Source organism: Gopherus flavomarginatus, chromosome 1 (assembly GCF_025201925.1).
Source record: "Gopherus flavomarginatus isolate rGopFla2 chromosome 1, rGopFla2.mat.asm, whole genome shotgun sequence".
NCBI lineage: Eukaryota > Metazoa > Chordata > Testudines > Testudinidae > Gopherus > Gopherus flavomarginatus.
In genome coordinates this window covers 16,004,888-16,030,953 of record NC_066617.1, presented here as the reverse complement: position 1 = coordinate 16,030,953, position 26,066 = coordinate 16,004,888, and the positions used below count along the sequence as shown (strand labels likewise).

The following is a 26,066-nucleotide window of genomic DNA, read 5'->3' as shown; positions in this document are numbered from 1 at the left end:
GGGCATGCTGCTGTGTAACGCTGCAGTACCGCATCTGTCAGCAGCATCCGGTAGACATATGGTGACAGTGAAACAAGGCTGAACTGGCTGCATAGTTGCCGTGCAATGGTGTCTGCCCGGGCAATCCAGGGAAAAGGGCACGAAATGATTGTCTGCTGTTGCTTTCACGGAGGGAGGATTGACTGACGACATTTACCCAGAATCACCCGCGACATTGTTTTTGCCCCGTCATGCATTGTGATCTCAACTCAGAATTCCAATGGGCAGGGGAGACTGCGGGAACTATGGGATAGCTACCCACAGTGAAACGCTCTGAAAATCGACGCTAGCCTTGGTACATGGACGCACACCGCCAAATTAAAGTGCTTAGTGTGGCCACATGCACTTGACTTTATACAATGTTTCCAAAAATCGATTTCTGTAAAATCGGAATAATCCCGTAATGTAGACATACCCTTATTTAGTGTTTGAAAGAGAAAGGAACAGGGAGAAAAAGATCAATCAAAATATAAACAGTACACTAAAACAACTAAAAAGTGAAAAGATGGGGAGAAAACACATGAGAATGGTAATGAGGGGAAGTAGTCAAGGGAAACTTAAAGGGAAATAAGGTAGAGTTTAACAATTTGTAAAATAAATGCTTATATACTGAGACTGAAAAAGGTGAATTTCTGCTACATTATTTTAGCTTGTTTTTTTCCACAGCTGGTTACAGTATATGCATGATGGCCTTCTCTGGAGCTTTCTTTTAATTAGTAGCACTGTTACAGCTGTTTGGATGTTAGTTTGCTTAACAATATAAGTTTTTTTGTCTCACTGGTATGTTGGCCTCTTAATGCATATTTCTGGTTATCTATGGGAGTTGTCTGCACTCCTGCAGGAAATGCTATCATTTAGAATACTGCCAGGCTTCTTAGTTTCCTTCTGAATTTCTCTTGCATATAGAAGTACATATTACTATAGAAGCTCTGCTCAACGTTCCATAGTTAAGGTTGAGTTGAACTTTGCACTTAAAGCAGGAATAGCTAAAGGAAGTCAAATATTGTAATACGAAGTAGCAATATAACTAGTAAAAGTATAAGCCAATACACTGTATATGTAACTATACATATATGCCCATAGTCATGAATTGTCCTTTCCACACACAAATTGGTAGTTGTATGTATCTCTGTGGGCATAAATACATTTTTACATACCTTGAATTAGATCTGTGCTTTGTCCTCTCATTTTATACATGTGTGTAACTTCTTATTTACAGGTTGGATTTGCTACCATTTTATGCAAGGCTGGTTGCCACATTGCATCCCTGTATGTCTGATGTAGCAGAGGATCTTTGTTCCATGCTGAAAGGCGATTTCAAATTTCATGTATGTTTGGTTTGTTTTACTGCATACAGATTAAGAAATCTGATATACCATCTTTTGAAAAAAATGCTTGTTATAAATTATATTATTTTCACTAAAGCAGGTGCTGACTCAAACATAACAGAATAGTCAGGTAGCTCTGAAGTTTTATTTTCTAATCATATTGCTTTGTAATAGGATTCATTTGTACATTGAATAACCTTTTTGTGAGACTGCATGTCACTTATTTATACCCATTCATGTAGGGCCTTCTTCAAGATCCAATGTTAAACCACAATTAAACTTAGTTCAGATGGTAGCATGCCTTAGAAATTACATAAAAGCTAGGGCAGAAGCTGCAAAAACTAGAAATAATGTTATAGAATTTATAGTTCACAGTTAAAATTGACATCGACCTGTATTAATAGCAGTTGCTTTGTTTTACAAAAAGTTGTGTGCTATATATTGTGCTTTATCAGTCCTCCTACATCCATTTTGGAAAATGTCAAGAAAGGTAAATATTGGAATGTAAGAAGGTTAGAAATCTGAGAACATAGTTCTTCACAAAGTTATTTCTCAGTCTTATTTCCTGTGCTATATTTAAATTTGATTATAAAATTATCATGGACAATTGCTATTTTTTTCAGTGTTCCCCCCTGAACTTTATTATGGATCACTCAGTCTGTTTTCTCTAGTGGCATCAGTTAACAGAACAAATACATGGAGTATTTAAATGTATAGTAGTTTTTTAAAATTAAGTTAATTGTTGTTTATGCTAAAGCCAAAGCATCAGTTTGAATGTAGGGAGAATTCCATTATTTGCATTTTATTAAATAGTTTGATTAGTGTCCATCAGTACCTTTTAAAATTTTCTTTTAATGAAACGGTCATCACTTTGGTTAAGACAGTCCTGTTAACTCTACCAGTTTGGTTTGAAGACTCCTGATTTTGTCTGCTCCCTTCAGAACACTAGCTATAGACTCCACCTATAGCATGCTACAGTCATATTGGTCAGGGTAATGTAGAATTTCACACTAGCCATGTTTCTAAGGCTATCAGTATTTTGGAGGACCATATTCTAGGTAGGAAGTAAGTTCAGAGATGGAGACATTGAAGACCCAGAGCAGAGATGATGGGGGTGGGGTGGCGGGGTTTGTAGTGTTAGCCAAATTAGGGGAACAGGGGAAGTTTGAGTGGGATTGCCAAATTAGAGGGGGAAGATGAGGAGCCAGAGATAAGTGAAGACATAGTCGGGCGAAATCAGACTGGAAATTTCCAACTTTCTGAACTCTCAGCCTTAACACGTATGCTAAATGAAAGGAAATACATTAGAAATACATAAAAGGTACATATTTCTGAGACCCTAAAATTAAATGCATATATATTTCCCTCTTTATTTAGGTGAGAAAAAAGGACCAGATAAATATTGAAACAAAAAACAAAACTGTGAGATTTATTGGAGAGCTTGCCAAGTTTAAGATGTTCTCCAAAAATGACACCCTGCATTGTTTAAAGGTTAGTGTTGGTGAGACATGTAGTTAGAAAAGTACAGTACTTGTTTGTAATGCATAAGCTCATCTTCCCACTCCCCTCCTCCACTATTCTGTTGTTAAAGATTTTATTGTTATGTTGCATAAAATAGTTGAACCTTGATTTTCTTGTTATATTGGTTTAAAAAAAAAAGGTTTTGTTTTACAGTCACTTTGGAAACATCCCTGGAGTGTTTTAATCTCCCATAGTAAGAAATCTATTACAATATACTTCCCTATTGGGATATGAGTAAATGACTTGCTGCTCATTGTTTTTCTCAGAAGGTAGTTGTAAGCAATCCCTAATCATCCATCCAAGCTTCCTTGCAGAGCTGGAAATGAGCTTTCTGTTATTACTTTGTTTCTTATTACTTCTCCAATAAAAAGGAAACTTTTCAGTGAGTATTAGAGAGGTTGATATGCCATCTCAGTAGGCAGGCATGTGCCATTTATTGAGAAAGAAGTAAATCATCTCAGAACATTGAGCTCCAGCTATTTAGTCCCTGATGCATATATATGGTATCAAGGTTAAGTCTGACTGTTTATCTTCACAAATGATTTTAACTCAGATTTTTTAAATAAAATAGGGTGTTTATAATAGGACATTGTAGATAAATATGTTTTCAAGTAGCTTCCGGTGGTGGTGGTGGTAATTTTTAGATTTAGTTAGTTATTAAAACTGAATTTTAAAAATCAGATAAACTAATAGTTTATGCAGTTTCTCTAGTAGCTGGTGAGTATCTGTATAGTACTATAAAATGCAAAGTCCCATTCTTGTACCTGTTGCTCATCTTGAACAGTAAAACTAGATTAGTTAATTTCACTTTGGGGTAATCGTGCTTGTACAATATAAAGTGTTGGTTTTCCATTCTAGCAGAGCAAATTTTAAAGCAGGTATGAATTATTTTTAACAAGTGTGCATTATCATTTTTTAAAACATTATGAGTTTTTTCTATATTAGGTTTTGTAAACATCCTGTTTTTTAAATGTACAAATCCTATATTTGGAACCTAAACCACCACTTTACACAATATTACTTTCTTATTAAAAGGAAGTTTCATAATGAAATGGCATGAGAACCTTGCCAGTATCTTAGCACTCAAATTGAGATGAAATAGCATTTCAGTTTTCTAAAATACTTTTATTAATAACTGTCTAGTTAATAAAGTCATATTTATTAGTGTTCTTATGAGTGGAAAAAGAAGTTCTAAATGTGTTGACTGTGTGTATATTTACACAGATGCTTCTGTCAGACTTTTCTCATCACCATATTGAAATGGCATGTACTCTGCTGGAAACATGTGGAAGATTCCTATTTAGATCACCAGAATCTCACTTAAGGACAAGCGTTCTTTTGGTAAGATAAACTATAGCCATTTTGTTGTAGAAAATCATGTACTGAATTCAACTGTCGTCTTTTCTTTGTTTTGCAGTTTTGTCATACAACCTGGTAATTATGTCCATAACTACCGTAACATCAACTAATGCAAACTTTCATTAGATTTTATCCTCTATTTGTAAACTCTGTTATTATAGTAGTGTTCTTCATATAAAACACCACAAAAATCTTTGGAATTAATTTATTGTGATCTAAAGCAAAAAGGAAAGTTTTCCCATATGAAATTGCTTCCACAAGCTCCTACTTGTAGAACTGAGTGCTGAGCTGTTGAGACGTTGGACTCTTAGGCCTGGTCTCCGCTGACGGGGATTGACCTAAGATATGCAACTTAAGCTACGAGAATAGTGTAGCTGAAGTCGACGTATCTTAAGTCGACTTACCTCGCATCCTTACAGCGCGGGGTCGACTGCTGCCGCTCCCCCATTGACTCCACTTCCACCTCTCATCGCGGTGGAGTACAGGAGTCGACGGCAGAGTGATCGGGGATCGGTTTATCACATCTACACTAGATGCGATAAATAGATCCCCAATATCTCGTTCACTATCCTTGGTGGGTAGTGTAGACGCACCTAAGAAGCAGTTAGAATCTCACCAAAGTCACTTGAGGGCTTGGCTACACTTTAGAGTTACAGCGCTGGTGGTGGCTTTACTCCCCATCCACACTGGCAAGGCACATACAGCGCTTGTTGTACTCCACGTAGACGAGAGGAATAAAGAGAACAGCACTGGTGCTGCAGTGCTGGAGTTCCAGTGTAAACAGTGATTAATCTTACTACTCTGTAACTGACCTCCAGAATTTTCCCATAATGCTTTTAACTAAAGAACTCTTTGTTTTGTTGTGATGCCTCTCTTTGTTTTGTTGTGAACTTGGGGCTCCTGGAGTTGCTTATCTAAAAAACAAACACAGCAATTGTTTGCTCGAGCAGAGGCAGGCAGGGAATGTCCACAGCTAGTGTTTGCTTGAGGAGAGAAACAGCACGGCGGGGGCGGAGTCCGTAGGAGCAGCTGCTTATCTGGTCTGAAGGCTATTTGCATTTAAGAGTGAATGAGAGAGGGGTGGGGGAAGTGGTCGGAATTTGCAAGGCAGGGAGCTGACACAGTGTCAGCTCCAAAAATCCACTCTCTCTGTCTCCCCCACGCTCCCTGTCACACTCCACCCCCCGCCTTTTGAAAAGCACGTTGCAGCCACTTGAACACTGGGATAGCTGCCCATAATGCACCACTCCCAACACTGCTGCAAATGTGGCCATATTGCAGCGCTGGTAGCTGTCAGTATGGCCACACTGCAGCGCTTTCCCTACACAGCTGTACAAAGACAGCTTTAACTTCCAGCACTGAACAGCTGCAAGTGTAGCCAAACCCTGACTGAAGATCTCTAGGATGCAGAGATTGTAGCTGTAAAGTGAGAAATGCAGGCTCCATTTCCATTCTGTTTTTTTTTCCTGTTTGTCTGCTGTAGTTCTTTGAGTTGAAACATGTTTTCTTGGATAATTTTGGTTTTTTGTATAGCTTAAAATTTAATTGCTGTTTAGAGCAATTCTAGGGCCCTACAAATTTCTATGCCTCAGAGCAGAGACTAACTTTTAGAAGTAGGCTTTAAGTACTATTGAGAAATCTTTTCTGCCCAGTACATGCTGTTTTTAGGACAGGACTTTTCTTTCAGAGACACTGGAATGTGTTTGTAGCTTACTCTTGAAGCCATAGTGGAGATAGACAAGTTTCTCACACTTTAACACTGTTACATCAGTCTGACTCCTTTGGCACACAACAGTTCCACTTTAGTGTCTGTATCTCTTATGATGTGCTGACACAAACACTTAGCACTGCCCAGTGTTACAGTGTAGACCTCAATGCCTTTTTGACCTATACAACCTGTTCAGTGCTGGCTGTGTTTTCATATTTCACTTGCAAGGATGGTGGCTTTCTGAATATCATGTTTATTGGAGAACTCAGTTACTTATAAATATCCTTGTGATTTACAGGAAAGTTTTAGAGAGAATTTAGTTTATTGGAAGAAAAAGGGATTGCATTTTAACTAGAAGTGACAATACAGAGTCATGGGGAGAATTCAGAGGATGAGACTGGAGGAATTATAGTGGCCTGGGGACCCAGTAGCTAGGAGTTGAGAAGTATTTTGGAATAAGTTACTTCAGAGTTCATTAACAAGGAGAGCAGCTTGTTAATTGGGGTGGAAGAAGGTTGTGGAAATGACGATCTCATTTAATAAAGTAACAAAATCTGAACTCTTAAATTTAAGAGAAAAAAATTAATGAAGATTGTGAAAGAGGGAATTGCAGTTGTTGAAATGGATATACTTAAAGCATGAAAAGAGATGTCACCAGAGGCAGTGTTGATGTGAGGAAAAAATCTGGCAATGACCTAGAAATGGAGATAGATTAACTTTTTTCTTCCATGTTTCTGGTGTATAATTTTGAGTTCTAAGATGATGCCAAGATTTCAGGTCTGGAGAACAATTTTAAGGTATGGTTAAAGACACCAGATAACTAAGTTGTACATGATACAAAGAAAGATTCAATGACAAAAATAATCAGTAGGAGGAAATCAGATTGAAGGCAGGAGCTGGGCAAGTAGACAGAGGGCAAATAGAACGAGTTGTGAGTTTGTCTTTGTTTATTTAGGAGGTTAGACTAAATGTTATAATGATCCCTTCTAGCCTTCAGATCTATGCATCCAAGTTATGGGAGAAGTAGATGTATTTTGGTTTAGGTAATTTTAATACCCATTGATTTAAACCTTTCACTTGTAACATAACTGCATATTTTCAGATTGTAACTTTTATCTGCTGCTATAAACTACAGCAGATTTGTTTGTTCAGCATTAACTTATCAAAAAGACTGTTATATTGTCCAGTGAATCGGCTAACAAAACATATATTACTATCTCTAAAGAAGTTTAGTACTCTTATGAAAAGCAACCTTCTCTAAAGGCACTCACTGTCTAATCAGGGTTTTCAGTCCAGGGTTTTAGCTCCTTAGTGCAAGGGGATAGTTCTTGATTTCTCCTGTACCTCTTATCCCATCTACTATTTTGCAGAGAAAGGCAGGGCCTTCTCCTTTTCCTGGCTCTCCATCGACTCAGTCGCCAGAGTTTAGGGTCGCTGGTGACTTTCCCCACTGAGTGCCCAACAATGAGAACTGGAGTCAAAGTGCTGCTGCCTCTTGAGCCTTTCATGCAATTGCAGCTTTGAATTTGATGCCCCTTGTTGTAGGGGTGCAGAAGTGAAAGGAAAGGAATGTGAGTGAGAGAGAGTGTGATGTTTTGGGTATCACTCAAACAGATAAGGAGTTCTATCACTGCCTTCCCCATAACCTTGGGTGCCTTTATACTGTGCAGATTTGTTCAGATCCCTGACATCAGTAGCCTGCCCACAAGCATAAGGTCTCACCCTGGCTTCCACCAGCTTAATTTCCTTGCAGGGTGACATCAACAGTCCTTCCAGGCTTGAGTCTCCTCACATCCAGCCTCTGAGTTCTTAACTATCAGACACTCTGACTTTCCCTTCTGTTCATAATTCCTGAAGATGTGCAATCAGCCCTCCAGTTACCAGCTCACTTTCGCACCCACATTGCACACAGTTAACACACCACAGACCTGCTTGGTAGAAGTAAACAAAAAGTTTATTTAATAGAAAACACACAGATTTAAAGATGAAATAGTAAGGGAAGTTATCATATACAAGTTACACAGAAAATAAACATAAAGAAGTAACTTCAGATTTACACATCTATGTTAGATAAAATCTCTTTTCTAATACAAGTTACCTATTTCCTTTGAACAGTTTTTCCCAGAGTATCCTCTAGATATAGTTGGAATCCATCCTTCACAGAGAGCCTCCTGCTTTCAAGACTGTCCCTCAGGTTCTGGATGCCAAATCTCAGACACAAGCTTGCTTTTAAAAATGTTTTTTTCCTCAGTCCATGGTGACTCGTGTATTCAGTGCATGGAAATCCTCTGTTAGTTTGAGAGCTGGGATGTTTCAATGTCTTTCCATTAACTTTTGTGGTCCACCATTGTCTCTTCCTGGCTGGACCAGGATCACTACTTGGAACTGGTTTTATGTAAACACCTGCAGGTTCCTCTCCTTGCTGTGAGGTATAGTTGAAATTGTAGTACAGATTACGAACACAGTTTTGTATGCATAAATACATAGATTCATAACCACAGTGTGTGTGTGTGTGTGTGCGTGTGTATATATCTCATAATGACCATCAAGTTCAGAACATTACAAACTTTTGTAAAAAACCTTACTAGATACACTTTTTCATAATATAATAATACAGTGTTACTGGTTGGTTCAGCTGTTCATTTCTGGGGTTTAAAACTTCTGTTCTCCCCTTGGGGTGTCTGTAGCTGATTATCACAGTGGGTGTTTGCTATATACCCTTATGTGATTCCAGTTCAAGCCCTGATCCATTAATTTAAAAAATAATGTATTTGCATAGTATGATCACTTTTCTGTATCTTATGCTCAGCAGTAAAATGTGTCCACTTCCCCAATCTGGTATATGTGCTTGGAAAACAAAATGGGTCTTTTATCCTTTTAAAGACATTTCTCTTGCTATATTGCATCACTTGTAGTTAGTACAAGTTTACAAATCAAGATAAATAAAATACACCTTTTGCCCAAATACACCTTTCTTGACTGCTCACCTTCGGTCTTGTCTGTGCTACAAAAATTTCCGATTGTTAGCCATTCCCACTGGTAACACATACTGCATCAATACTGAATGTGGTTTCAATGTAAGCATTGCCAAGGATAACCCATGTTCACCATTTCAGAAACAGTGGTTAAAATCTGCTCAGAATTGCAGGTGAGTAATTTTCCCTTGTTGTACACAGGGGGACCTTGATGTGGGAAATTGCAGATGGCAGAGAAGCATTTGAAACATCTCATGAATTGGAAATATAGCAGATGTATCCACTACAAGCTCTAGTACTGCCTTACAGTAAACACAAAAATCCAATTTTTTACTTAAATGGTATTATACAAATTGGATTGTAGGCTTATGTTAGCAGTAAAGGTGAACTGTGAAAAGGATTACTATCAGAACAAATAATTTGGGGCCACCACAAGGGAAAATCTAATCGGGTTTAAAGCCTTTCTTAGCAATATCTAATATGTAGAATTGTGGCCTCTTGAGTTCTGATGGATATTTTTTAGCCTTAAGCTTTTCCTGCTGAGCATAAATTTTGTAATAAGGTCTCCAACTAGCTGTGTCTTACAATGATTGGCAGTCACACTGCAGCTAACTGGATCATTCCTACAAACCACATACAAGGATCCAGGTGGAAAATTGAAATGAGAGCAAGTTCTTGGAAATCATAGGACTAGATTTAAAAAAAAATCTGAGTAGTGATAATGTAACCCACACACCACCTGGGTGTGATGTTCTGTTCCATCTAGTGGCAGCAAGAGCACTTAAAGAGAGAGGTAAATGAATATGTTCTACTGCCTTTAGCTTTTAGCTCATGGTGTAGAGGCTCATGCACTAAGCTCCAAAGATCCCCGGTTCAATCTTGCCCACCGACGAGCAGGGTCTGTCGGCGTTGCAATAAGATAATTTTTTCTTTCCCAGGGGGAATGTTTTGAGACCTAAAAATCCTTTTTCTTTAACTGTCATTCCCTTCCAAGGCTCTGTGTCACAATGACCAGCAGAAGAAGGCTGGAAAAGATTTGATTAGAACTGCCCACTAATGGGCCATAGGTGTGACGGATTGGATCACAGAAACCCCCCTGGGAGCTGCCAACTGATGTGCCAAGAATACCTCTGCTCCTGTTTTCTCTGCCAGCTTAGGAATCCAGCACCCTGTCTTGTTGAGCCGGACACTACCGTCTGCTCCAACAAAGATCCAGGGTCTGAATTACTTGCCCCAAAGCTGCAGGTTTACCTGAAAACAGCTCACAGAAGTGTGCTTGTGTTTAGCACTCAGATGCCCAACTCCCAATGGGATCTAAACTGAGATAAATCCATTTTACCCTGTATAAAGCTTATACAAGGTAAACTCATAAATTGTTCGCCCTCTATAACACTGATAGAGAGAGATGAACAGTTGTTTGCTCCCCAGGTATTAATACATAGTCTGAATTAATTAAATCACTTTTTACTTATTAATTAAATACAGAAAGTAGGATTTAAGTGGTTCCAAGTAGTAACAGACAGAACAAAGTAAGTCACCAAAATAAAATAAAACACGCAAATCTGTCTAATCAAACTGAATACAGATAAGATCCTCACCAGTTCCAGAACACTCGCTTTTAGAAGCTAATCTCCTTTTAGCTGGGTCCAGCAATCACTCACACCCCCTGTAGCTACTGTCCATTGTTCCAGTTTCTTTCAAGTATCGTGGGGGTGGAAAGGCTCCCTCTTTAGCCAGCTGAATACAAAATAGAGGGGTCTCCCAGGGGTTTAAATAGACTTTCTCTTGTGGGTGGAGACCCCATCCTCCCTCCTATGCAAAGTCCAGCTCCAAGATGGAGTTCTGGGGTCACCTAGGCAAGTCACATGTCCATGCAGAAGCCATTGTCCACATGATATCCTGTGTGTCTCCAGGAAGACTTCTTATGTGGATTGGAGCTTTCCAAGATGCATTGTTCCCCAAGTGCTTCCTGACCGGGTACTTAACCTTGCGAATTCCTTCCTAAAGAAGCTGACCAAATGCCTCACAAAGCTTACTTAGAAATGAAGCAAGTATACAGCCAATATTCTTAACCTCAAGTACAAAATGATATATGTGTACAAATAGGATGAACAGATATATTAGACCATAACCTTTATAGAGATGTTACATGGCACAGGCAGCACAAAATATATTCCAGTTATGTCATATTCCCATAAAACCTTACGAGAGATACCGTCACAATAGGGTATGGGATTGACAGGTCAAGGCTTGAGACTAAACTTATTTCTCATTTAGTAGCTCATTCTGGGCTTGACTGACATTGTGGAGCTATCTCTGGAGATGAAATATTGTTGAGTTTCATCTTATGGCAAAGAAGTAACAAAAAGAAGTAAAAATTGCCTTTGATATATATTGGTTGTTGTCTTCTCTCATAGTATGTCTGTTTTGTAGCTCATTCATGTCATAATTGTACTTGCCTTCACATCAAAGTCTATACAGTCCTTTGGGTTGATGTGCAAGGAATTATTTGATTTCAAAGTGGAAAAAAATCGAATGTCCATTTGATTACATTATTTTATATTTTACGTAAAGAAATTCCTCAAGTATCAATCTGAACTCAATTTTTTTTAATCTGGATAAATCCCCGACGGCCACTTTCTGCTTTTTGTAGAGCTGCTAGGGGCTTATATTATCAGCAGAGCTCCTATACGTTATTTTACAGATTATAAGATGAGTTTTCATAGAGGAGGAAACTTTAAAAATGAGAACACTTTATATGACGATATAAGATTGGACTGATATTTTCTGTGTTTTTTCTGTATTAGGGAGGATTATTTGTCTAAAGCTTTCTTTTTCTCAGCATGGTATCACCTCCTGATGTGAAGTGCAACACAGAATTTGTTGCTATCAAAGTAACTTACAATTTAGTGTTTTGGGCTGTGAAGAAAACAAACCCTTTTTATTAAATGCACACACTTCTGGTAATGAAAAACATGCTAAGAAAAAAATAAATCCACATGTTATACCTTTCTGATCTTGTTTTTCACTAAGAAATATTAGAAATTTGTCTCCAAATAATCATTGTTTTGAAGAAAAGGTCTTTAGTTATTGGATAGTCAGAATATTTTATCTTCTGTGTCCCCTTCTAGCCTCAGTGATATCCAGGTGTTATAAAAACACCTCTAAATTAAGGTATATAGTGCCTCTGGGGTGTAGATGAGTCATAGTTACCTATTTGCAGATAGGGAAACTGTCTGGCACAGAGGGGGGATTTTACTTGCACTAATTCAGGAAGTCTGTGAGAGAGCCAGGATTAGAACACAGATCTTCTAACTCCTTCTGTAATTTAGCAGCTAGACCTTGCTTCTTTTCTAAATGTTATTTATACAGCACCAAAGGATGTTAGGCACTTTACTATAGCACAGTCCTTGATCGAAGAAGTTTGTCTCTTAATTTTAAATGTGATGCAAAAAGTGAGTGCAACAAAGTGGGGCAGAGATGGTGAAGGAAAGAAGAAAGTAAAGATCATGGCTATAATATTATTACATGATTTCATAGGCTTGTTATGATGCTGATCCAGCAAAGGACTTAAACATATGCTTAATTTTAAGCACATGAATAGTCCCAGAGAGGTCAATGGGATTAATCACGTGTTCAATGTTTAACATGTGCTTAAATGCTTTGCTTGCCCTTTATTACTCATGGGGGAATTCTGTGGCACTGCGCAATGCAGAATTTTGCAGAAATTAACGTGCACACAATTTCATTTCCCTCATAAAAATGGGCTGCAGTGCTGCTAGCCACATTAGGGGCCACTGGGCTCGATAGAGCCCAGCTTGCACATAGAAGACACTGCTGGGGAGAGGGAGAGGGCACTAGAGGGTTCCTGGCAGCTGCAGTTTCCAGCATGCCCTGAGGAAAGAAGAGGGCAGCATGCAAGAAACTCTTTGCAAGCCTGGGATGGGGCATCAGGCTGTTTCTCCCTCTTGGATTCCTGTTCCCTGGGAGGGAAGGGGGACAGGTGTCTGGGCAAGGGGGGGCCCACAGCTGGGCTCTGAAGAGGAGGGGGTTTGGGTGTGTTGGCTGAGGTGGGGCTGCAGGTGGGCTCTGGGGGGGGAAGGGGTTGTGGGTGTCTGTTCCCCTGGCTGGGCTCTGGGGGAGAGAGGAAGGGACAGAGAAATAGGAACTAGGTTATCATAGTAGTTTCTTTAACTCTCTACACCCAGGGGAATTTTTGTGTGTCTGTATTGTTAGGCATACTTGCTGACAGGTATTTTGAAATAAATTACCAAAATAGTTGACATTGGCATGATTATATAGTGTTGTTTTGACAAATAAAAATTTCAGAATTTTGCAGAATTTTAAGGTGGTGTGTGCAGAATTTTTAATTTTTTGGTGCAGAATGCCCCCAGGAGTACTTTATGCACGTCCTATGATGGTACCACAGTTCTGTTTTTGTTTTTTTTTAATTAGTTGTCACTTCAGGTTCTTCATTTTGAAGGCTCCTTTGTAACATTAATTCTCATTTTACTCCTGCATTGTAAGTAGGCATTGTCAGCATTTTACTCTTGAGAAAACAGACAAGGATGTCCACAGAGGAAGTGTCAGAGCTGAAATCAGAGTTCAGGAGCTCCAGGTTCCCAAGCTTGTGCTCTTACCTTACTCCTCTCTAAAAATGGGTCTATATTGTGCATATATGTAACGAGACTTCTCAGTTGATATAAATACTCCGGTAGTTCTAGCACAGACACCAATATTTCTATTCTTTGGTATCTGTCTTAGGCCTGGTCTACACTACGCGTTTAAACCGATTTTAGCAGCGTTAAACCGATTTAACGCTGTACCCGTCCACACTACGAGGCCCTTTATATCGATATAAAGGGCTCTTTATATCGGTTTCTGTAATCCTCCCCAACGAGAGGAGTAGCGCTAAAATCGGTATTACCATATCGGATTAGGGTTAGTGTGGCCGCAAATTGACGGTATTGGCCTGCGGGCGGTATCCCACAGTGCACCACTGTGACCAATCTGGACAGCAATCTGAACTCAGATGCAGTGGCCAGGTAAACAGGAAAAGCCCCGCGAAATTTTGATTTTCATTTCCTGTTTGCCGAGCTTGGAGCTCTGATCAGCACGGGTGACAATGCAGTCCCAAATCCAAAAAGAGCTCCAGCATGGACCGTACGGGAGATACTGGATCTGATCGCTGTATGGGGAAACAAATCTGTTCTATCAAAGCTCCGTTACAGAAGACGAAATGCCAAAGCGTTTGGAAAAAAAAATCTACAGGCTACACAGTGCTGCTTGACAAGCATAACGGGAAGCCAGAGACTCAAATGGACGCTCATGGAGGGAGGGAGGGGGTACTGAGGACTCCAGCTATCCCACAGTCCCCAGCAGTCTCCGAAAAGTATTTGCATTCTTAGCTGAGCTCCCAATAGCCTGTAGGTTCAAACACATTGTCCGGTGTGGTTCAGGGAATAGCTCGTCAATTTACTCTCTTTTCCCCCCCCCCCACGTGAAAGAAATGAGAGAGAAATCGTTTGGCTTCTTTCAGTGTCACCCTATGTCTACTGAATGCTGCTGGTAGATGCGATGCTGCAGCAGTGAAGAGCAGTATCCACTCCTCTCCCGTGCCCGGTGGCAGACGGTGCAGTAGGACTGGTAGCTGTCCTTGTTATCAACCCATGAGTGCTCCTGGCTGGCTTCAGGTGAGGCTGGCCGGGGGCACCTGGATGAAAATAGGAATGATTCTCGGTCATTCCCACTAGATGGTACAGAACGGCTGGTAACCATCCTCATCATTGCAACTGGGGGCTGAGCTCCATCAGCCCCCTCCCTTTCCTGTGTAAAGAAAAGATTCTGTCCTGCCTGGACTGTCATAGCAGTGGCATGCTGGGCTTCTCTCCCCCGCACCGCTTAATGTCCTGCTTGGACAGTCATAGCACCAGGAGGCTGACTCCCCCTCATTTTATCTAACTAACAAGTCACTGTTTCTTATTCCTTCATTCTTTATAACTTCATGACACAAATGGGGGGGACACTGCCACAGTAGCCCAGGAAGGTTGGGAGAGGAGGGAAACAACGGGTGAGGTTGTTGCAGGGGCACCCCCCCATGAATGGCATGTAGCTCATTATTTCTGTGGGATCTGACATGGAGCAGCTGTGCTCTCTGATACACTGGTTCTCTAGTATACTTGCCCCATATTCTAGGCAGGACGGACTCTATTTTTAGAAACCATAAAGGAGGGATTGACTCGGGGAGTCATTCCCATTTTTGCCTTTGCGCCCCCGGCCGATCTCAGCCAGGGGCACCCATGATAGCAGCAGACAGTACAGAAGGACAGACAACCATCATCTCATTGCCAGTTTACACCGGCAGCAGGCGGTACAGAATGACTGATAACCGTCTCTGCTATCATGTAAAAGCAAATGAATGCTGCTATGTAGCGCTGGAGTATCGCCTCTGTCCGCGGCATCCAGTACACATACGGTGACTGTTTAAAAAAAAAAAAAACCGAACGGGCTCCATGGTTGCCATGCTATGGCGTCTGCCAGGGCAATCCAGGGAAAAAGGGGCTCGAAATGATTGTCTGCCGTTGCTTTCCCGGAGGAATGAATGAGTGACGACATTTACCCAGAACCACCCGCGACAATGATTTTTTTTGCCCCATCAGCCACTGGGCTCTCAACCCGGAATTCTAAGGGGCGGGGGAGACTGCGGGAACTATGGGATAGCTACCGAATAGCTACCCACAGTGCAATGCTCTGGAAATCGACACTAGCCTCGAACCATGGACACACACCACTGAATTAATGTGCTTAGTGTGGCCGTGTGCACTCAACTGTCTACAATCTGTTTTCTAAAACCGTTTTATGTAAAATCGGAATAATCCCGTAGTGTAGACGTACCCTTATTGTTGTTATGTTTTGAAATTAGGTAGTTTTTTCCCATCGTCCCTTCAAAAATAACCCCCAAATCTATAAAATCAGGACCCATGGAGAATTTCAAAAAATTATACCTCAGTGAGCTTATCTGAACCATTTTAAAAGGACTACAGGACTTGCTGTATTCATTAAAAAAGGAATAGACTTTTTAATCTTTGTAGTGCAGCAGTCAACTTTCTACTTCCATTGATACGACGAGTATTTTTAAGTAGCCATCATGTTTGTTTTTCTGTACTGCTGCCTATCTTAAGTTTTGCTGTGTAAAAAGAGAGAGATTGAAACAAAGGCATTTACAGAAAGGAATATATTTAATAACAAGTCTGAGAGCACCAAGGGGTCTGAAAACCCCCTTCTTCGAGTAGTGAGTGTTCGCTTCCCCTGCACCTCAGATCAGAGATTTTAGGTCTGTTTGGCCTGTGTGCGCTTTCCCCATCTCACATCCTGCATTGGGGCTAGATAGTGCTGGACGAGCAAACCACCCCTTCAGTTCCTTCTCAACCGCCTTACCCTACGATGGAGTCTCAGCAGCATCCACATTGATAATATCTCAATTACATCTTACTTTCTGGTGCGAGTTAGTGTTAGTTCATAGAGTTTCCATTAGTTAGTGTTAGTACTCCCCCTTTTTTCCTTTTTTTTTTTTTCCCCTGAACCTCCTCCCCACATACACAACCTCTTTTTTTTCCCTTCCCTCTTGTTATTAGAATAGCTAACTCGCTGTCCTTAGTTAGTTATTTTTCCTTGTCACTTCCCTTTGGGGAAGTGAAACCTGGACAGAGCATGCCTGACTCTCCCAGGCTTAAGTGTTGCCTCTCCTGCTGTGAAGCAATCCTGGTCAGTGATGGGCATTCTCACCACATTCACTGCTTCGGGGAGTCATACATGCCTCAGAGGTGTACTGTCTGCCTTAAATTAAAATCAAGAGTCAGAAAGAACCTTGAGCTAAAACTCTGGCTACTAATGGTGGAAGGTTCACTGTACCAGCCCCTGATCCTGGCCCAGGAACCTGCCATACAATGGTTCCTGATTAGGCTAAGTCCATTGACTTCCTTGGCTCAACACTCTCTGATGGCTTCAAAGATTAAATCTTTGAATTCTTCTCAAAAAAGTGGGCTACAAATCCCCTGGGTAGAGAGACAATCCCTGACAAGGGGCACCAACTGATCTCCAATTGGCACCCAAAAGGCTGCAGATTCCTCAGGTACAGGTATGGCCAGCAAACCTAAAGACCTCAAAGGTTCAGGCTCCAGAAGATTGGTACCATCGAGTGAATGGAGTGGTAGAGAGAGAACCAGTTCCTCTAAATCGGTAACGACAGAGTACTGTAGGGCACAGGTACCGAGTAATTTGGCTCTGCAAAAGACCAGATCAACACCTTCTAGTCATTCATCGGAGCACAAGAGACCTCCAGTACCATTGACTCCTTCTATATTGGCTACTTCTGCTCATCTTACCTCAACGGTACTGCCCACCGTTCTGGTACAGCAGAAATTTTGATTTCCTTGGGACTTGCTGGTTTAAGAAACGACTGAATTGCCCTTGCTTGTCACCAACAGGTTCTAAGTACCAATCACATCTCACTTCCCTGGCATGCATGCTGTATTTATGGAGTCTCCCTCAGCATCCATAATTGCTCCACCTCTGCCAGAAGAGGAGGAGAAGGAAGAGGATCACAACAATTTCTCTTCAGTCTCTGTTGAAGGTTCTCCATTTTATTACCAGGGACCATGCCAACCAGAGACTTCTGCAGAACCAGCTTACTGCGTTTGGAGACATGGCCTGCCTTGTTGGTACGATTGATTTTGCATCCCTGCCCATCCTGGTTAATAGCCATTGATGGACCTATCCTGTATGAACTTACCTAGTTCTTTTTTGAACCCTGTTATAATCTTGGGCTTCACAACATCCTCTCGCAAAGAGTTCCACAGATAGACTCCACATTGTATGAAGAAATGCTTCCTTTTGTTTGTTTTAAACGTGCTGTGTATTAATTTCATTTAGTGACCTAGTTCTTGTGTAATAACTTTCTTATTTACTTTCTCTACACCAGTCATGATTTTATAGACCTCTATCCTATTGCCCCTTAGTTGGCTCTTTTCCAAGTTGAAAAATCCCAGTCTCGTTAATCTCTCCTCATACAGAAGCTGTTCCATACCCCTCATCAATTTTTTGTTGCCCTTTTTTGAACCCTTTCCAATTCCAATATATCTTTTTTGAGATGGGATGACCACATCTGCACACAGTAATCAAGATGTGGGTATGCCATGGATTTATATAGAGGCAATATAATATTTTTTTGTCTTATTATCTATCCCTTTCCTAATGATTCCCAACATTCTGTTCACTTTTTTGACTGCGGTTGCACATTGAGTGGATGTTTCCAGAGAACTATTCACAATGACTTCAAGATCTCTATCTTGAGTGGTAACAGCTAATTAGACCCCATCATTTTATATGTATAGTTGGGATTATGTTTTCCAATGTGCATTACTTTGCAATTCTCAACATTAAATTTCATCTGCCATTTTGTTGCCCAGTCACCCAGTTTAGTGAGATCCCTTTGTGACTCCTTGCAGTCTGATTTGGACTTAACTATCTTGAGTAGTTTTGTATCATCTTCAAATTTTGTCACTTCACTGTTTCACCCCTTTTCCAGATCATTTATGAATACATTGAACAGAACTGGTCCCAGTACAGACCCCTGGGGGGCACCACTATTTACTACTTTTCATTCTGAAAACTGACCATTTATTCCTACTGTTTGTTTCCTATCTTTTAACCAGTTACTGATCCATGAGAGAACCTTCCCTCTTATCCCATAACCGCTTACTTTGCTGAAGAACCTTTGGTGAGGAACCTTGTCAAAGGCTTTCTGAAAGTCTAAATTCAGTATATCCACTGGTTCACCCCTGTCCACATGCTTGTTGACCCCCTCAAAGAATTCTAGTAGATTGGTGAGGCATGATTTCCTTTTACAAAAACCATGCTAACTCTTCCCTTACAAATTATATTCATCTGTGTGTCTGATAATTCTGTTCTTTCTATCTATACATCTCATGTATGTTTTACATAAACTGCCTGGGAGGAGTAAGATCCTTTGTACCGAAGCAGTGAAACTCTCGAATTGGTGCATTCACCACCAAATCAACATCTCAACAGCTTGCCTCCTAAGCATACAAAACACTACAGTGAACACTCTCAGCAGAAATTTCTCTCAGGATCATGAATCGGAAGTAAATCCGTCCATTCTCCACAGCATATTTCTACATTGGGCAGTCCCAAAGATAGACTTATTTGCCACAGCCAGAAACAAAACAGTTTTGCTCCCAGGCCGGCCTGGGTCATCCCTTTCTCAGAGATGCCTTCCTCCTACAATGGAACACAGATCTCTTGTATTCATTTCCACCGATTCCTTTAATATCCAAGGTCCTGCTCAAGACTTTAAAAAAAAGAGTGTGTGCCACAGTTATACTCAGAGCTCCCATGTGGCCAAGTCAGATGTGGTTTCCACACCTTATTCTATTGGCAATTTGCTCTTGAGGCTGTTCCTCACTTCCTCTCTCAGAACGTTGGTCAGGTCCATCAACCCAATCTGCAGGTTCTCCGCCTCAAGGCGTGTTCCTCAGTGGTTCAAAGGCTTGGAAATGACCCGCCCCAAGGATTGAAAGGCGGTGCTGTTACATAGAAGGAAGCAAACTACTTGTCACACACGCACTCAAAAGTGAAAGAGATTCCATCTCTGGTGTGACTTGATGCACATGACTCCTACATTCTCTCCACTATCACTTGTGCTAGATTACATCCTAAAACTAAAAAAAATCAGGATTCTCTCTAAGATCTGTAAAGGTGCATCTTGCAGCCATCACTGCCTTCCATCATAAGGTAGACTGTTCTGTTTTCATTCATCTTACAACAAGAAGGTTTCTCAAGGGTATGGGTAACCTCTTCCCACAAATCAGATGCCCTGTACTGACATGGGACGTCAACTTTGTCCTCAAGTGTCTAACCAGACATCCTTCTGAACTCATTGCCACCTTCTCACTTCTACACCTCTCTAGGAAAACCACATTTTTAGTAGCCATTACTTCTGCTTGAAGTAGGGGAGAGATAGGGGCTCTAATGAATTACCCTCACCCCTTACAGTCTTTTTCAAAGACAAGGTTACGCTATGACCACACCCAAGGTTCCTACCGAAAATATCTTTGCACTTCCATATAAACTAGATTATCCACTTCCCAATCTTCTTTTTGAAACCACACTAGGAAGGTGACATTGCACACACTCGATGTTAGGAGATCATTAGCCTTATATTTGGATAGACTAAGCCCTTCAAGAAGTCTCCCAGATGATTTCTCTCTATTGCGGACAGATCTAAGGGATCCTCAATCTCTTAAAAAGACTCTCTAGATGGATATTGGACTGTATTACCTATTGCTCTCACAATCTTCAACCTCCTTCTAGACTTTTCTGATTAGCAGGGCAAGACTACAGTGAAATAATGTAAACTGTACTTCGCTTTGACTAGACCACTTGGGCTTCACTAACAGCTTTTGCATGTGGGAATGAAAAAGTACTGGAAACCTGAGTTTTGATGATAGCTAGATTTGATGCTCTAGGTTACTATGCATAGGCAAGCTAATACTCGGATACATCCTTAAATAGTGTGATTGATTACTATTTGGTTTCTTAACACGTAATCATCCAAAGTTAGGTGATCCCTATAGGCCCTGGGCCAGCTTCAGAGTTGTTCAGACTATGTGGCTCCTGTGATAACCTTGGTATGATTTATATAATTTTGTTTTAAATATTGTATGATAAAATTCAATTAAATCTTAATATTTTTAATTGTGCAATATACTAGTTTAGAACTGCTTGTGTTCTTGTATGTTGATGTGTATGTGTGTGTAGCAGGTTTCAACCTCTGACCCCATTCCCATTTTTCCTGAAATAGTCATGTACTGTGGTATTCTGTTTGCGATCTGTTATCTTGTCATGCCAGAATCTAGCTGCCATCACTGGAGTATACAATGGTAAATATAAATACCAGAGTTTATGCCACTGAAAGAAAGTAAATATTGAATCAAAGTGTAATTTTTGCTGATTCTCGCCGTGTTGTAAAAAGTGTGTAAGACGTCTTTATTGATTGACTGTGCTAATTTAAATAATATTTCAACTCATTATTTATTTGTATTTCTGTAGTATCTAGGGGCCTTAATCGTAGACCAGGGCCCCATTGTGCTAATCACTGTACAAACACAGGATTTATGTTTAATAGCTGAAAAGCTTATTAAGTAGAATCATCATATGAATAAATAGGAGCTTTATAGGTTTCACTAAGATAAAACTTAAACGTCTCTTAAATTCTCTTCATATGATCCTTAGAAAAACATAGATGAAAATAAATGAGCTTTATGATGGTCATGTGGAATGAATTACTTAATTTCAAGTGTTCACCTGAGTTTTTAAGATGGCTGCAAAAAAAATAGTCATAGTCATAGAGTTTGAGACCACTGCTCATCTAGTCTGATCTCCAGTATATCATAGGCCACCGACATCACCGAGGACCTGCACACTAAACCCAACAGCGGAAATGATTCCAAAGTAAATGAGGCCCACAGGAAACTAGACTTACATGGCACAGGCAGAGACTAGGAGGGACTGAGGGTCACCAGTGCTTGAGGGCCCTGCAATGGCAGGGAAATGATTGAATTAGAAATACTCAGATAGTCCTGGCATGTGACTCATGCCCACACGCTACAGAAGAAGGTGAAAACCCCCCAAGGTCATTGCCAATCTGACCTGGGAACAAATTCTTTTTTAACCCCACGTATGGCGATCAGACCTGGAGAGTGTGAGCAAGAACCAGCCAGCCAAGCACCTGAGAGTGCGAGGCTGCTCGGTACCACCACAGAGCTGTATCCCACCCAGCCCCATGTCCCATCTCCATTTCTGGCCATCCCTGATGCTTCTGAGGAAGGAGATTTTAAAAACCTTCCAGAATACATTGTAGGGAAAATAATCTCTTCCTGACCTCTCCCAGCTGCCAGCGGAAACCCTGAAGCATGAGCTTTAGGAACATAAGGCATAAACTGGAAATTAGCCCTAGGTCTGTTGAGCTCTGCTCCCCACCATCACAAGCAACATTCTCATAATTTTTTTTTTCTTCCTCCAGTCACCCATCAGTTAGACTATAAAGACTTTTGGTGTGAGGGAAATTTAATAGCTTAGTGAGAAACATTTTTCACTTAAGTTTTTTATTTGTTTCTAGGAACAAATGATGAGAAAGAAACAAGCAATGCATCTTGATGCACGGTATGTCACAATGGTGGAGAATGCATACTACTACTGTAATCCCCCTCCAGCTGAAAAAACTGTGAGGAAGAAACGCCCACCTCTGCAGGAGTATATTCGTAAGCTTCTTTACAAGGATCTCTCCAAGGTCACCACTGAGAAGGTGAATCCATGTGAAATCTTGATGTAGTAGATGGCAGTACTTGTGACAACTCTTCCTCTTAAATTATTTATTACAAGAACAATAATTATAGGTACTCATTTAGAACCTGAGAGTGAAAGGATGAATCATTAGTTAACTATTACTAGGAAAGAAGGCTTCTGCTTGACCCATGTAAACGATTGAGGTTGAAAAGATGGGAAGAGGTTTTGAATTATTCATGACTGACATATGTTTTGAAGGATCCAAGAAAGTTGGGACACAGCAAGTGTCTGAGGGCAGGATTGAGATTAATGTTTAATACTCCTAGGAGAGGAGAAACTGTTTCTGCTATGCTTTGATCGGGATTATATTAGAGACGGGCACACTGTCTGAGTTATTAAAATCAGAGGCATGTGCTTGCTAAAAAGGCAAGATATTTTAAGGTGCGTCAATGGGGATGTCCAGATAGAGTTCCAACCATGATTTTAGTCTTCCAGGAAGAAAAGAGGAGTAGGTCTGAGAATATACAAGTCCCAGAAAAGGACACTGTGGTTCCTCATCAAGTCACACTCTCAAACTCTAAAAGGACACCAGTCTTACTCTAAGATGTGTGCTGGGAGAGTCTACAGTATCTCTGGGGTATAACCTTAGATGTCTATTAGACCAGTGGTTCTCAACCATTCCAGACTACTGTACCCCTTTCAGGAGTCTGATTTATCTTGCGTACCCCCAAATTTCACCTCACTTAAAAACTGCTTACAAAATCAGACATACAAAAATGTGTACAGTACACTATTACTGAACAATTGCTTACTTTCTCATTTTTATCATTTTTAAAATTAGCTGGAAATATACTTATTGTACTTCCATTTCAGTGTATAGTATATAGAGCCATATAAATAAGTCATTGTCTGTCTGTCTATGAAATTTTAGTTTGTATGGATTTTGCTGGTGCCTTTTATGTAGCCTGTTGTAAAACTAGGCAAGTATCTGAATGAGTTGATATACTCCCTGGAAGACGTCTGCGTACCTCCAGGGGTACATGTAACCCTGGTTGAGAACTACTGTATTACACATCCAGTGCTGAGTGAATATGGTACCAAAGCATCTGAGAGAGGTGTTTCCATCCTGCACAGTATTTGCATTAGGTCAGACCAAATGTATTCCATACCTTTTTATAAGTGGTCTGGTTTGTTTCCTTTTATGCTTTTAATTGTACTAGGCAAAATAAATAACACATATAAATAAATTAAGGATCAGATCCTTTGCTGGTGTAAATTGGTGAATCTTCGTTGTCAGCAATGGAACTCAACTGGCATAAACTACTGGAGAATCTAGCCCTAAAAGTTCAGGGTATATTAGACTCCTTGGTTTTGTTCTGTAGTTCTCACTTTCCACATTAAAACAATTTCTGTGTGTAGCTTAGATGTTAAGGTTCATGTTTGGTTTCAGATAAGCTTTACTTAAGTTGTGACTCTGTTTGCTTTGTTCAAGAGAAGTATTTTAATCTTAGTATTTTTTCAGCGCTGTTCCAATATTATAGTTCTGCTCTTCCGAGTCCCGTTACAAGCATCAGCTAATTTCTGTGGATTTTAAGAAAGAGGATAAAGTGCCAGCCTCACTGATGAAGTGGTGCTTCCTGCTATCCCAGCCTTTCAGAAGAGGATGGTCTTGGGGTTTGTAGTGAGTTAGTTCTAGATCTTTCTACTCCCAGTAACATGATTTTTTCCTGGCTTCCTGAACAATCGAGAGCGCCTCAATAAATGACAAGCTGAAGAGGACCACCAGTCTTCTCATGAAGTAGGGTTTAGATTAGGTACCCATAGATTGGGATATATATCCATTAGATTTACTTCATTTGTATTTGGAGGTGGCATTTTTAATGACTACAAGATATAACAGGTTCCATTTACACATAAATCCACCCAGCTTTGCCTACTGAATTGTTATTTGTGTTTTACAAATCTTGTTTAGGTCCTGAGACAGATGCGCAAATTGCCCTGGCAGGATCCTGAAGTGAAAGATTATGTTATATGTTGTATGATCAACATCTGGAATGTGAAATACAATAGTATTCACTGTGTAGCTAACCTCTTAGCAGGGTTGGTGCTTTACCAAGAGGATGTTGGAATTCATGTTGTGGATGGAGTGCTAGAGGATATTCGCCTAGGCATGGAGGTAAAATATATTATAAGTTAATTCACTTGTTTATCAGAAAAAATTAAAATAAAACCTTTCTAAATAAAATTTAAAAATAGAAATAGAGATTATGGAAAATGTTTTTCATTGATTATTTTTGTACCTACCTGCCAGCTGCTTTCTTTAAGGTCAATCATAAAGTCAGAATAAAAATGAGAGGAGGTTATTGGGGTAGTTACGTCATCCGCTTGCTATACTGAGATTGTTCCCTATGCACTATTTATAATGCTTTTCTAGTCTAGCATTTAAATGTCTGAAGCCATGGATTTTCATATGATTTTCTTTGGAAGTCCATAGTATGATAGAGCTCACAGTTATCGAAAGCTTTTTCTAGATTTAAAAAAAAAGCTAAATTCTAGAAAAATTCTTGTAAATAATGCAGGACTGGGCTTCATTCATATCAAGGAGTGACAATATTATTTAAAGCAAAACCATACTTTTTTAGTTTACATTTCTGTAATGGATACTGTAAGGCTCCTTAGAGTAATTTCTGTTGTGTCCACATGTATAAAAGTAAATGTGTGTCTTGCACTAAACTAGTAAATGTTGGGTTTTGTTTAAGGTTAACCAGCCAAAGTTTAATCAGCGACGGATCAGCAGTGCCAAGTTCTTGGGAGAACTTTACAATTACCGAATGGTAGAGTCAGCTGTAATATTTCGAACTCTGTATTCATTTACATCATTTGGTGTGAACCCTGATGGTACTGCTAGTCCACTGGACCCTCCAGAACATCTTTTCCGAATTAGACTCGTCTGCACCATCCTTGATACCTGTGGGCAATATTTTGACAGAGGTTCCAGCAAACGGAAGCTTGATTGCTTCCTTGTGTACTTTCAGGTATTAATAAACTTAACTTTGTGTTTAAAATTAACTTTTGTGTGGTGGGTGTATCTTCGCATGGTGCTAAAGATTTATCTATATAATAGCTAAAAAACCTGTACACTTAAGTTTTTATCATTTGGGCTCCGATTCAGCAAAACAATTAAATGTGTTTAAATGTAAACACATGGGCGGTCCTGTAGATTTCCCTGGGACTATTCACATGCTTAAATTGAGCATGTGCTTAAATACTCTGCTGAATTGAGTCCTGACTGTGAACTCTACAAGGTCTGTCATGATTTTTTAAATCCCTTCTGATGTTCATTGTTTTAATGAGAGAGATTTTTGAAATGGCATTAAAATGTCAAATGTAATTGGATGATGTCATGGTAACTCCATGGAATATTCTGAAGCATTCATGGACTTTAGAGTGCTTGTGTTAATCTCTTATTAGAAGGACAAAAGAAAAACGGAATTTAAAAGATAACTGCAGTGGAGGAGTATTGGCATTAGGGCTGGCAAGTGATTAAAAAAATTAATCATGATCTACATTTTCAAATATATTGATTTCAGTTAAAATAGAGAATACAAAATGTACAATGCTCACTTTATATTTTTTTACAAGTATTTGCACTGTAAAAATACAAAAGAAATAGTATTTTTCAATTCACCTAATACAAGTATACCTCTGCCTCGATATAATGCAATCCGATATAACACGAATTCGGATATAACGCGGTAAAGCAGTGTTCGG

The 26,066-nt window shown here is 40.0% G+C and overlaps 1 protein-coding gene across 4 annotated transcripts in view; it reads left to right on the top strand.

The window, feature by feature from the left end:
* UPF2 (UPF2 regulator of nonsense mediated mRNA decay) overlaps positions 1 to 26,066 on the top strand; it is a 147,213-nt gene that overhangs the window by 54,017 nt on the left and 67,130 nt on the right. For all 4 annotated transcript variants that reach the window (XM_050936786.1, XM_050936788.1, XM_050936787.1 and 1 more), the window contains 6 exons: positions 1,259 to 1,367; positions 2,745 to 2,858; positions 4,113 to 4,229; positions 22,129 to 22,314; positions 24,268 to 24,471; positions 25,055 to 25,330. In XM_050936786.1, the coding sequence (XP_050792743.1) occupies positions 1,259 to 1,367; positions 2,745 to 2,858; positions 4,113 to 4,229; positions 22,129 to 22,314; positions 24,268 to 24,471; positions 25,055 to 25,330 (1,006 nt within the window). The remainder of the gene's footprint in view (positions 1 to 1,258; positions 1,368 to 2,744; positions 2,859 to 4,112; positions 4,230 to 22,128; positions 22,315 to 24,267; positions 24,472 to 25,054; positions 25,331 to 26,066) is intronic.